This window comes from Rhinoderma darwinii, chromosome 8, assembly GCF_050947455.1.
Source record: "Rhinoderma darwinii isolate aRhiDar2 chromosome 8, aRhiDar2.hap1, whole genome shotgun sequence".
NCBI lineage: Eukaryota > Metazoa > Chordata > Amphibia > Anura > Rhinodermatidae > Rhinoderma > Rhinoderma darwinii.
This window is the reverse complement of record NC_134694.1, coordinates 12,627,554-12,641,863: the sequence shown is the minus strand read 5'-3', so window position 1 is coordinate 12,641,863 and position 14,310 is coordinate 12,627,554. Positions and strand designations below refer to the sequence as shown.

At 47.4% G+C, this 14,310-nt stretch overlaps 1 protein-coding gene across 1 annotated transcript; it reads right to left on the bottom strand.

The window, feature by feature from the left end:
* Nucleotides 1–2,878: 2,878 nt before the first annotated feature.
* SWI5 (SWI5 homologous recombination repair protein) lies at nucleotides 2,879–12,621 on the bottom strand (the record flags this gene model as incomplete). The annotated part of the gene is made up of 5 exons (XM_075834568.1): nucleotides 2,879–3,341; nucleotides 5,527–5,621; nucleotides 5,863–5,984; nucleotides 10,522–10,570; nucleotides 12,461–12,621. Coding segments are annotated over 5 exons (492 nt in total), but the record flags the coding sequence as incomplete, so codon positions are not given.
* Between the last annotated feature and the right edge of the window lie 1,689 nt (nucleotides 12,622–14,310).

Here is a 14,310-nt window from a genome sequence, read left to right as displayed (position 1 = left end):
ACACTCATCTACATTAGTTTAGCAAGAAATCATGAGGATCAGATACTCAGGGTTTGTTTGTAGTTTTCTGTAGCCATGGAGACACATAGGTCTGCATAGGAGCTGTAGACACAAACCGGGAGAATATTTTTTTTAATTTTGACTATTCGCAAGGTTGCTTCAATTTTGTATTTTTACATTAATTGGGCAATATATATATATATAGGTTTATTTAGATTGCAAAATATAAAGGGGTTTTCCCAAGCACATTAGAATAGTTTCCTACCAGCTGACAATAAAAAAATTGGCGCAGTTTCCATACCACTGGTCACCAGGGTCCTCTGTCATTTCTTGTGGTCAGTGATGCCTCGTCCAACACCCCAGCCAATCATATTGCAGCATGATGACCCATTCACCAAGGCAGCCGGCGATTGGAACCTAGGAATCTATTTTTTAGGCCTTATTCGCACGAAAGTTCAGTGTGGCATCAGCATATGGTGCGTGATTTTCGCGCAGCCGGCATCATTATGACACTGTTTTTATGTTTACATTAATTTATTTATTTTACTACTGTTGCGCACACACAAATGCTTCCGTGTGCCGTGCGCGTTTTTTACGCACCCATTGACTTCAATGGGTGCGTGCTGCGCGAAACACGGGCAAATATAGGACATGTCATGAATTTCACACAGCGGACATACGCTTCGTGAAATTCACTGACAGTCTGAACGGCCCCATTCACTTCCATAGGTCCGTGCGACGCGCGTGATTTCCACGCGCGTCGCACGGACGTAAAACACGTTCGTGTGAATAAGGCCTTAGGGTAAAACCAGACATAGTTGATTTGCTGTAAAATACAAGTGGATGGGATTTTCAAAACCCCATTCACAGGTAGCGGGAAATCACCCACAATGACATTTTCAAATTCACAGCATACTCATTATTGTGCAGGGAAGCCGTGGATTTCCTGCGCAGATTTTCACCCATTGCAACGCACATGGCATAAGCTGCCCGCAGAATTGGTGTCAAAACCCACATGTAAGGGCCTGTTCACATCACTGTTGCCCTTCCGCTGAGGTTTCCGTCGGGTTAACCCCTCAACGGAAAGGCAAACTGAAACCTGAGCTTCCGTACCATTGAGTTCAACGGTGAAGGAAACAGAAGTTTCCATTTGCCTTTCCGTTGAGGGGTTAACCCGACGGAAACTTCAGACGGAACCCCTCAGCCGAACACAGCCGTTACACATACATTTTTTGCAGCAAAATCCACATCAGAATTTATCTGCCACATCGAGCTTTACCCCAATCTGGGCAAATACGGCCACAAACAGCATTTTCTGCAGCAATTCCGTTACGTGTGGACAAGCCCTTAGGAGGATGGAACATTTTTCATGTATATAAACACAAAATAGCAGAAAAAAACCTACAAGAACAGGAGTCTATAATCCACCAGTATCAGCATAAAACATACCTATATACTTTGCTGCTTTATACTGTGATAAGTGCGCAGGGGGGGGGGGGGGGGGGAGGGGGGCTCCCTACTGCCACCACCACCATTAATGTGGGCTTATAACATATATTGGGACTGCATCGCCCATTTACGCCCGCTCATATTGAATGATATTCCTGTAAAGTGCTAGATGTGCGGCTACAATTCACTCAGTACCTGAGTCCGTGCAGCCTTTTTGCTACCTGGCATCCATCTTTTTTTTCACACTGCGGTCATCACCTCTGTTTTAAATAATTTTTTTATATTTTGTACGTTTTATACGGATACTGGTGGATCATAGACTCCTTTTCTTGTAGGTTTTTATTTCCATTTAGCGAGTTTCCATCATTTATAGCATGCGTAGATTGGGCTATGTAGGCCATCCCCTAATATATGATGTAGATCACAAATATGAGATTCTTTCTATGCTGGGGTGGGGGGATTTTGGTTGTCCTCCATATTGGTTGTGACAATATAGCACAATACTAAATGTGTTCTAACCTCTGAGAGTCGCCGCAGAGAGGAGAGAAGACGCCGCCGCAAAGAGAAGGAGGGCGCCGCCGCAAAGAGGAGGGCGACGCCGCAAAGAGAAGGAGGGCGACGCCGCAACCATGTATGCCATGGTCCCCCGTTGAATTCAACAAAATATTTGTTGAAAATATAATTTGTGTAGGTGCTGGCGACTGCCAGTAGCACCTAGTGGGGTAAAGGGGGTTCAGCAGCCAGTCTCCTGGAAATCCACTTAGCTTTATTGACATTGAAAAACAAAGGGGGGGGGGGGGTGGTGTTGTCCTGCAGTCATTACCAGCTGACTGGTGAGGCTTTTGCACCAGGCTACACCTTTGGCTCCGACTATGATAAACTTTTTTTCTAGTATACGATCCCGGGCGTTTAACTCCTTGATCGTCACGATTCATGGTCAATGCAGCATGATCAAGGGGTTTCTCCTCCGATCTGGTGGATCCTCGTGAAGTCGGCCTGGGGATCTCGAAAGGATCCCAGGGCAGTCTGACACTAAGCCCGCTGTTAGGGTCACAGTGAAACAGAGTAGAATGTACTAGCATACAGGAGTATGCTAGCACATTATAAAGTATAAAAATAAAGACGAGAAATGGTAAACCCTTAAAAGGATTAAAAAAATTAAAATGCTGGGCAAAATAGCACCATGACAGAAACCCAACGGAACCAGTTGGTGCTCGTCATGTGACGGATCCGCTGCTTCCATTTTATTAGTTGTTTTCTGCTGCTATGACGGAGCACGGCATCGGGAAAAAAAAAAAATGCAGATATGACGGAGCCGATGCTGTATCCAGGTTCTATGTAACTTGTGGTGAGTACTACTGCCACCCAGTGGCTGAAAAGAGGAAAAACACATTCAACTCAATTTCTAATAACTGCAGACATAACATCATTTTAAACACCAAATGACACCAATCACCTATAAATATTTAATTTTAATTAACAAATATACAAAGAATTCCATTCCCAACTGGTATAACCGGTCTCCTGATAAAATGTACAAACTATAAGAATCTTTCCTATAGGTTCAAACTTTAAAGGTGTCATACAAACTCATGTGACATCACTCCCGTAAGGATGAATGGAGTCGCAATTTGTATCATGTAATATGGGCACCTTTGTTATTGGGACTGGTGGGGGCCCCTTTACACAAGAGAATGGGTATACTGTTCATACGGTCAAGGGCATGAAAAACCTTTGGCATAGAGATCGATACATACAGTCCCTCATTCAGGAAGCCTCTATACGCCAGAACTGAACTGGGGTAAAGATGAAATTCATCGTCTGTTCTCAATCCTCCAAGTCCAAACCAAATTCTGCGTAGAGATCTTTGGTGGTGACTCCCCTAAGAACGGCTGTCGACAAAGCACATCACAATAATTGGCATTAGTAGCGCGATAAAGAACCAGAACACGGGCGGCTTCTAACCCAGTCACCCTCAACTTTGTTTTTTAGCTATTATTGCCAATGCAGACCACAGGAATAGGACCGCTGGCAATGCAAAGTGCAGAATATACAAACATAAAATTCCTTTATCCCACATGAACGGGACCGGACAGGAGGTATCGGATCATCAAATGATCCGGACTATAGGATGGTCCTAGAAATGTATGGAAAAAAGTCATGACCTCATTCCGGGCCATGAACCAGGCAGGGAGAATGTATTTAAAGTCCCTTTTAGTAAATACTTCCATTCCCATAAAACAACAAGTCTAAATGATTTTTTCTTAGGACTCTGCACTGTGCCATTCCTCTATTATTCCTCTTGGAAATGTATGAATAAATTGACAACTGGGCGTTACCATTCCCCTGGTCAATGGCGCGTGACCCTACACATTGACACCGTCCAATCAGTACTGACAGTGTTGTCCCTGTCAATGGGATGTGTCCCTAGACAGTCTAACGCAGGATCCCACACGGAGTTGCCCGGAAAACCCCCTATTACCAGGGCCATTATTACTGGACCTCTTATACCAGGCCTCGCTGTCACCCCCCTGGCGGTCCCCGCTGGATTAAGGGACCCACACCTACAATCCTTAGGACACAGATTCAATTGACTGCGATGACGAGGCATGAGAACCACTAGTTCCCTGGTCCGCCATTCGGTGCTTACCTTGTGATGCAGGCTGCACGATGACGTCATCGCGCCACCTGCGTCTTTCCGCTGGAGCAGGCCTGGTCAGAAAAGGCCAGGCTTGCATCGCTGGAGGACGACATGGGAACAGGTGGCCGCTTATTGTGGTACACTAGCGACGCTGGTTTTTACGCTACAAGTAGTGATCAGCACATATCCTCTAGCCTAGTCACTTATATTATAGCTTGTAATATAAAGGGCTAGGCTGGTGAATACTTGCAGACCACTACTTGTTCCTTAAAAACCAGATGGTATCACCAGAAAATGGTTTGGTTTAAAGAGTATGCATTTGGAAACCCCCCTTTTAAAAATCCTGCATTTACCCCTGGAATTGTAACCTAAAATGTATTCATAGATTTCCAAGAGGAATAACAGAGGAACATCACAATGCAGAGTCCTAAAAAATAAATAAATTGCTCCACAACTGGTATTTCATGGGGATGCAATTATGGACTAAAATCGACAAGTCAGGAGAGCTCTTTGAAATGTCTGATCTGTGGGGGTCTGACTGCCGGTACACCCACATTCACTAGATGGGTTGCAGCGCTCTTCTGAGAATGGCTCCCCTTCACCCAACGGACGCAAGATCAGCCCGCTGTCATTAGATCACTGGTGGTCTCAATGCTAGAACCACTATCACGCACACATTTAAGGCAAGCATGTCAAATTTATGTGGGGAGAAAACCCCTTTAAGGGTACGAACGCACTAGGCGTAAACACTGAGAATTTTCTGCAACTAATTAATTGCGGAAAATCCACAGCGTGTTACAGTAGCAACAGTCTGGGTGATATTTCAACAAATCAACACAGCGGAAAAAAAGGTAAATAAAATCACGGCGATTCCGCCACAAAAATCGCAAGTTAAAAAAAAAAAAGTTATACTTACCCAGTTTTCCTCGCTTCCTTTCCAGTCTGGGCTCCTTGGATGACGTTTCATGCCACGTGACCGCTGCAGCCAATAACAGGCTGCAGCGGTCACATGGCCTGCAATGTCATCCCAGGTGGCCCGACTGGGTGCAGAGAAGAGGGAGAGGGGTAAGTATGAACCTTTTTTTATTTTTGTTACGCAGCAGAAACTCTGCCGGAAAAACGAACCAAATTGGTGGTGCGATTTTTCGGATGGTATTCCCTGTGGTGTTCAGGGCGGATATGCTGCGCAGTGTATCCGCCTTGAGCGCGCTATGTGTGTTCGTACCCTAAATGCATCAAGGGTAACCACTCTGTATAAAAAAAAAGGACATCAATCTTGGCTGCTGACTGGCTGACAGATATCATGTGACATGTTCTTTGACGCCAAAGACAATTAGGAAGCGCCCCCCTTTTGGGGACAGATCAGTGGGCACCATAGTACTTACTAGTATAAGTGTATTAGGGCGTCACGCTAATGTGCGGGTGACAGGTCTTACCTAGTCGGCCTAATAGCATCTGTCCCGTATCCTTGAGCTCGTTATATTCATGAAGCAGGGAGATGTGCTGGTCTAGTTCTTCTGTACTGTAACCTCTGGAGAAAAGGAAAGCGTTCCTATCACGGACGTTAAATCTGAAATCTACTTATCAATCCACTTCTCTCAGAATATAATACCAAGTTGTGATGTCGTCCTCATCCTCCGCTGTCACCAGTAATTACAGCAAGATCGGGAGAAGAAGGATCAGAGAACGTTGTAAAGTCTTCAGCAGCGGAAATACAAGGCAGATTCGCCACCCCGATAATAGATTTACTACACGGATAACCAGATACTTACTCGGCATGTAGTTGTTCTATTTCTTTATCTAGGGAGGCTTCCCTGAGCTTCAGCTCGCAGAGATCTCTTTGCAGGACGTCTTCGGGAGATCCGGAAGATTTGCAGACACTTGGAGACTGAACCTGTAGATTAATCGGGGTGTAAGAGCGATGGTTATATGTAGAACGCACGGTCAGTGCCTGGCAACACCATCACCATGCATGTTCAGCTCAGACAAGTGCCAACGATCATTTTATTTTGGGATGAGATAAGCGGCAGTCAAATACACTTCATATAATGGTAGAGAAGACGTCCATTTTATGTTTTCCCCCAAAAAAACACTCCATTTCATGTGTACCCCCCTTTTTAAATTTAATATTTGAAGTAAATATGGATGAGTACATAAAATGGCTGCCCGCAGTACCCGTAAATGAGGTGGGGGAAATTAAATGGCTGCCTGTTCTCTCATCATTATGCAGGGGGGCGCACACATAGGCATACAGGGGGGGCGCGTGCACATAGGCATACAGGGGGGGGGGCGCGCACATAGGCATACAGGGGGGGGGGCGCGCACATAGGCATACAGGGGGGGGGCGCGCACATAGGCATACAGGGGGGGGGCGCGCACATAGGCATACAGGGGGGGCGCGCACATAGGCATACAGGGGGGGGCGCGCACATAGGCATACAGGGGGGGGGCGCGCACATAGGCATACAGGGGGGGGGCGCGCACATAGGCATACAGGGGGGGGGGGCGCACATAGGCATACAGGGGGGGCGCGCGCACATAGGCATACAGGGGGGGCGCGCGCACATAGGCATACAGGGGGGGGCGCGCGCACATAGGCATACAGGGGGGGGCGCGCGCACAGGCATACAGGGGGGGCGCGCGCACAGGCATACAGGGGGGGCGCGCGCACATAGGCATACAGGGGGGGCGCGCGCACATAGGCATACAGGGGGGGCGCGCGCACATAGGCATACAGGGGGGGCGCGCGCACATAGGCATACAGGGGGGGCGCGCGCACATAGGCATACAGGGGGGGCGCGCGCACATAGGCATACAGGGGGGGCGCGCGCACATAGGCATACAGGGGGGGCGCGCGCACATAGGCATACAGGGGGGGCGCGCGCACATAGGCATACAGGGGGGGCGCGCGCACATAGGCATACAGGGGGGGCGCGCGCACATAGGCATACAGGGGGGGCGCGCGCACATAGGCATACAGGGGGGGCGCGCGCACATAGGCATACAGGGGGGGCGCGCGCACATAGGCATACAGGGGGGGCGCGCGCACATAGGCATACAGGGGGGGCGCGCGCACATAGGCATACAGGGGGGGCGCGCGCACATAGGCATACAGGGGGGGCGCGCGCACATAGGCATACAGGGGGGGCGCGCGCACATAGGCATACAGGGGGGGCGCGCGCACATAGGCATACAGGGGGGGCGCGCGCACATAGGCATACAGGGGGGGCGCGCGCACATAGGCATACAGGGGGGGCGCGCGCACATAGGCATACAGGGGGGGCGCGCGCACATAGGCATACAGGGGGGGCGCGCGCACATAGGCATACAGGGGGGGCGCGCGCACATAGGCATACAGGGGGGGCGCGCGCACATAGGCATACAGGGGGGGCGCGCGCACATAGGCATACAGGGGGGGCGCGCGCACATAGGCATACAGGGGGGGCGCGCGCACATAGGCATACAGGGGGGGCGCGCGCACATAGGCATACAGGGGGGGCGCGCGCACATAGGCATACAGGGGGGGCGCGCGCACATAGGCATACAGGGGGGGCGCGCGCACATAGGCATACAGGGGGGGCGCGCGCACATAGGCATACAGGGGGGGCGCGCGCACATAGGCATACAGAGGGGGGGGAGCGCGCACATAGGCATACAGGGGGAGGTTCCGAACAGTCTAATTACAAATTTGTGAGGCAATTTTGAACGAAGAAACACAAGACGACGACATTATTAGAAAATAACTTGGTCCGATGAAGCCAACGTCAAACTTTCCGCTGCTGTTAATCGGCACAACCGTGTTTATTACGTGAAAGAAAACCCCCTGGTAACAATTGAACAGATGAATCCCCCTGGGTTATAGTTTGGGCGGCTCTTTCATGTAATGGGGTAATCGGGCCTTCCTTCTATAATACGACGGTCGCCTCAGACCTGGACCTGGAACCTTCTCCAAGAAAACCTCATCCCACAATTGCAGCTGGAACATGAAAACGAAGACGTCTACATCCAGCAGGACGGAGCCTCCTCACTGGGCTGCAGCGCGGCGGAGTTATCCTGACGGAAAATGTCCCAATAGGTGGATCGATGGACGAGGCCGGGTAAATGGCCCCCACGATCACCAGACTCTACCCCCACGGACTTTTTATTTTGTGGAGTTATCGGAGATATAAGGAATATTCAGGAAAACCAGAAACGGCTGATCACATGATCCAGGTCATAAAAGAAGCAGCCAAGAAATGTGAACCTATCAGAGATTGTACGGAATGGTTTTGTTATCCTATAAAATACTATTTAACCCTTTCCCGCCCTATGACGAAACCAGACATCATGGAGCAGGGCGGGCGGGTGAAGTTTGGAGCGGAGTCCGCAGCGGTGTATTACAGCGGACACGCTGCTCTAACGGCTAGGAACAGAGAATGCTCTGTTCCTGACTGTTTAACTAGTTAAATGCCACGGTCAATAGCGACCATGGCATTTAAACCCTTAGGAGGGGGGAGGAGCTCTAGGACAGCCCCTCACCCACTTCTGAAGCTCAATCGCAGGGCACCGATGGTTGTCATGGCAGCTTGGGGGTCCAATGAAGGCCCCCAGGTCTGCCTTCTGTCTGTCTCTGCTAAGCCATGCCTCTGGTAGGTCTTAGCAGAAGCCTGTAAAAATGACAATATACTGCAATACTTGCAGTGTATTGTGCCAGTGATCAAATCGCTGGTTCAATTCCCCTAGGGGCACGAATAAAAAAAAATTAAATCCATTTTTCAGGAGTGTAAAAAAAAAAAAAAATACCCTTTTCCCATTTTTCCCCAAACACAATGTAAAAAAATAAGCAAAATTAGTATCGCCGCTTCCGTAATAGTCCGAACTTTTACAATATACCATTATTTAACTCGCACGGTGTATCAAAAAACATCACCAATAAAAACGACAGCTCGTCCCGCAAAAAAATAAGCCCTCACACCGCTCAATCGACAAAAAATTTTTAAAAAAAGTTACAGCTCTCAGAATGTGGTGACATTTTATTATGTATATATTTTTTTCTTAAACTATATACCTATTATTATATTTACCTATTATTTAAACTGTAACTTACTTATGCACCCCCTGTATAAAACGTATATGGCGACAGAACACATGAAAATGCCACCTGCTCTACCACTATATGAAATGTATATGGGGGGGGGGGGGTGAAGTGACCATCTGCTCTACCATTCTATTAAATTCAAGCAGCAAAGCAAGCAAAAGACAAATGACCCCCCCCCCCCCCCCCCGCCTCCTCAACACGGTAACCACAGTGGTATAGGGTTAGGAAGGGGCAGGACCAGAAACCTTCCTGTAATACTGCCGGCGACAGTTGCGCAACTCTGGGCAGGCAGGTGGGACAAACCTCGAGGCGGCGGAGGTCGAGACATGCGGAGCAGCAGCAGGACACCTTGTGATCAGCTTTTTGTTAGGTGACCCTTTAACCAATAAAGAATTTCCAAATAGTGGACACCCCCTTTAAAGGGGATATCCTGAGAGATAAAAATTGATGGCCTATCCTCAGAACAGGTCATCAATATCTGATCGGTGGGGGTCTGACTCACGGCACCCTCGCCGATCAGCTGACTAAAAAGGCTGCGGCAACAAACACTGCGGCCTCATCATAGCTTACCAGCACGGCACCAAACATATCCGTAGCGGCTGTGCCAGGGATTGCAGTTCCGGTCCAATTCAAGTGAATAAAACGGAGTCGTAATCTCAGGCACAAACGCTGCCACGCCTGGTAAACATTGAAGAGACCGCGGCGTCCATCACCACCGCCCCTTCAGTCAGTAATCAGCGGGGGAGCCTAGAGTTGGCCCCTTACCGATCTGGTCTGGATTACCTGTCCTGAGGTCGGGTGAAAGAGGGAATGATAGAAACAGGAACCAGCATTTCACCTTTTAAACTTTCCTCACCCCTCGCTGATGTTAAAAGTTAATTGGCGTTATCCGTACCCCTAAGCTCCTCCTCCGACCGTAAATAACGTTCTGCAAACCTTTTATGGTAATAATCCGTCAATCTCATTAGTTCCCCTTCTTATGCCCGCCCACCGCCGAAAACTGGCCCAGCCTGAATGCTGTAAATCAAAAGTAAGGAGGCGGGGTTAACTTGGAAATGCTTGAGGAATGAAGATAGGACTTATGCTCATTAGCATACGGTGCGGGACACTAAAGGTAAGGAGCTACTTACAAGATAATTATTGGTTACATAAAAATGATTTTCACCCACTACCACCAGGTATTGCTGGTTTAATAGGTGAAATGCTGGTGACCGGTTCCCTTTAAAGAGGTTTTTCCATTTTTTTAATTTTTATTTTCTGATCGCGTACCCAGAGACTATGGAGCGTACTCCTTGAGTGTGGAGAACCACTGTCCTAATAGATCATCTTTATAGTAGTATCACGTCGTACTTACCGGTGACTTGAATCGGCTGTTGCATCTTCCTCTTATTCCCAGAGGAGTTCTAGGTAAAAAACACACAGAAGACCAGACAAAATAAATTATATCTATCTCTAACCACCCTTTTGTGCGTGGCAGTACTATGACAACACTTACAGGCACAAGCTCTTGCTGTACAGATATTCTCAAACGTGATTGTGATAATGGCCACGAAAGCCCTTCAAATCCTCCGACGCCACTCTGCCCAACTAGTACCAAAGAATATGATCCATCGTGAGGGGCAGAGGTGTGTGTGCCCAGAGTGCGAATATCAAATGGAGGCCTGGAACGCACGGTTTCACCTTATAACCCATCGGACATTATAAGGTTTTCTACGTATTCTACCCATAGGGCCAGCTTTAAAGTAAAATTCCATCAGACATTGGCGCAGATTTGTTAATTTACAGGAGTTTTCGATATTTAAAAATAGGAGGCGCTTCAGAGCCGCACTCTGTTTATCAAGGTCCAATCGGTCGTTGTTTAAAGCCCGCACCCGTTGAGGAATGTCGTGCCCACTGCAATATGCAGGGAGAGACTGGTGAACTGGTGCCAGTATTAACCCCTTCCCGTCACGTACATTTACATCATAGGAACTACTCAGTTTCTGCAAAATTAAGTCCATGTACGGACAGCGGGAAGCAGCTATTTCTCTCAGCCAATCGGTTAACAATCCACCTCACCAGGATGCGATCGCAGTAAAAAAAAAAAAAAAAATTATGTATAATTGTCCATAACGACCTGGACTATAGAACCATTACATTATTTGTTACTGCACAGATCTGATTTTTATTCATCCCACTTCCCCCAAAAAACAAATAAAAATTGATTAAAACGCTGTATGTACCTCAAAATTGTACCAATGAAAAAGTCTACTCATTCCGCAAAGAACAAGCCCTCACACCGCTACGCCAACGGGAAAAAAAAAAAAAAAGCTATTGATCTCAGAATAGGTCGAGAAAAACTAATTTCGTTTTTCAGTGTTTTTATTGTGCAAATTTGTAAAACAAAAAAATATATATCAATTTGGTATAGCTGTAAGGGCCAGTTCACACAGAACTTTTTTTTTTTTTACACATTTTTGACTCGGAAACTGCGCCACAAAAATGCCTCCCATTGATTTCGATGGGAGGCGGAGGTTTTTTTTTCCCCACGAGCAGAAAAATCGTTTCGTGAGAAAAACATGCCCTATCTTCGGGCGTTTACGCCATTGACATCAATGGGAGGCAGAGAAAGCGTATTTCGTGGAATTTTTTACCCGCGGCGCTCAATGGCAGCGGACAAAAAACGCTGCAAATGGCGTGCAGGCAGATCAAAATCCGACTCAAAATTCCAGATGGAATTTTGAGGTAGAATTTTCTGCCTACAAAAATCTCTGTGTGAACAGGGTCTTAGGCTTCATTCACATCTGCGCCATGGATCCGTTCAGGCTTTCCGTCGGAGCTTCTCGTCAGAACGGGACCCGGACTGAAACCATAGGTTTCCGTTTGCATCACCATTGATTTAAACGGTGACGGACCGGGTGCAAACGGTTTCCGTTTGTCTAAGTTGTGCAAGGGTTCCGTCGTTTTGACGGAATGAAGTCAGTATTGATCCCGTTAAAACTACGGAACCCTTGCACAACTTTGACAAACGGAAACCTATGGTTTCAGTCCGGGTCCCGTTCTGACGAGAAGCTCCGACGGAATGCCTGAACGGAGCCCTGACGCAGATTTGAACGAAGCATTAAATGAACGCCAAAAGTTATACTGGGTTTTTTTTCCACCTCCACCGTAAATTAGTTTTTTTTTTTTTAAGTTTTAGAATATATTATATGTACCCCAAAAAAATGTTGCATCCTATTGGCTAAAATGGATAGCGGCCTTAAGGGGTTAATAAGCCATGTGTGGTACATGTGAAGTATAACCGATTAGAATACCTGTGCAGACTGCTCCTGGGTCTGGGTGTCAGAGAGGAGGATTTCTGGGCGGGTGTACAAAGAGAACCCCCACTTTGGGGGAGCCCTTGTCCGCTGGGGGACTCCAGTTTTGCCGCTGGTCTCTTACGGTTACGGGTGGTCACGTGCTCACGAACACCAGGTTACTAGAACCTGGCGCCGGGAAAAAAAAAATCCGGCAAGGTTCTGTCAGCTGATCGGTCACATGACGCTAGTCACATGACTAAGCTGCCTTCGTAGTCCGCCTGATAGCGTCAAGGTCACGCCCACTGGCCACATAGCTTGTGTGTTGTCAATTCCATCCTCTCCTCAATCTACTTGCCTACTCTCTACAAATAGGGGAGAACCCCAGCAGAGAAGGCAAGACTCCCGCAATTAGCTATTAGCAGCCGCCACTAGGGGGACCTAGATGCATATGAATTTATATTACTCCCGTTATTTTTAATGGTAGTTTTATAAATACCGCAAGACTCCCGCAATTGGCTATTAGCAGCCGCCACTAGGGGGAGCTAGATGCATATGAATTTATATTACTCCCGTTATTTTTAATGGGAGCTTTATAAATATCGGTATGTGTGCAGTGAGCTCCCCCTAGTGGCGGCTGCTGGCAGACACAATTTTATCAGATTTCTATGGCACTATATGCTGCCAATGTCTGAGGGGCCACTCTGCTGACAGTAATGTTTATTGGGGGTCACTTATATTTTGCAAAGTGTGTCACATCTCAAGTCTCAATAAAATCTGCCCCCCCCAACACTCCCGGCACAGTAACTGCACTGCTAGACCATGAATGTAGTAATAAGTTCCTTTCACATCACGTTTCTGATGTATGTTTGGCGCCACTTCCTGATGTATATGCCAACGTGCCCATAGAATTTTGGCATATCTTGTTGAAAAGTGTCGTCAGCTACGTTTTTCAATACAGGTGGATATTGCCAAAAAAAACAAACAACACATACCGATGAACGTAGCGCCGGAACTTGATGAAAACAGAGCTGTAGACTATATTCAGACATTGCAGTTGTGCTCCGGTTGTTGCCGTGTGGCTGAGGACCAGGCGGCAAAAGCTGCGTGCGGTTCTACAGTGAATTGCCACAGTTCCACAGCTGGCACAGGTGGCGCTCATTAAAACCGCACACTTATTTTTCTGCGCGGTTCTCGGCCATTTAGCAGCAACCGCAGCGTATGAATATTTCGCCTTATGAGCATTTCCTTGACTTTTTCCAATAAGTTTGAAAAACGCATTAAATGGCGGTAAAAACGTCTGCGATTTTTGGATGTGGTTTCAACGTTTGAAGATACCCTTAAGGCTCAGGATGCATATAATGAGGTTTTCCTGCGCGTATTTGCGTGCCGCAAATCCACAGCATAATACAGTACCGGAGTTCCGGAAATCTCATGTACACACTACGGTTTGTTTCGGCACGTAAATTGACCTTCAGTGCGTATTTTAAAATCCGCAGAACGCCAATTTATCTTGCATTTCCGCTTGCGAATTGTATCTGCCTAGTTCTAATGAAATATGCACCAAAACCCGCAGCATGAAAACGCACCTATTTACACAACAAAACGCACCGGAAAAACGATTGAAACACGAGCGAATAGGTGCGGTTTTTACCTGCGAATTTCCTGCATTTTCCTGCATCTCTTCAGGCCTGATCTCAGATTGGGCAGGAAAAAACCTGATAGGAATATTTTAGGTTATGTTCACACGTTTAACAACAAACGTCAGAAAATACGGAGCTGTTTTCAAGGTTCACACGCTGTGGATAGGTGATAAATGTTCTAAGTTAGAGAACCCCTTCTTGTTAGGGCACATCGTAAAGGAGGAT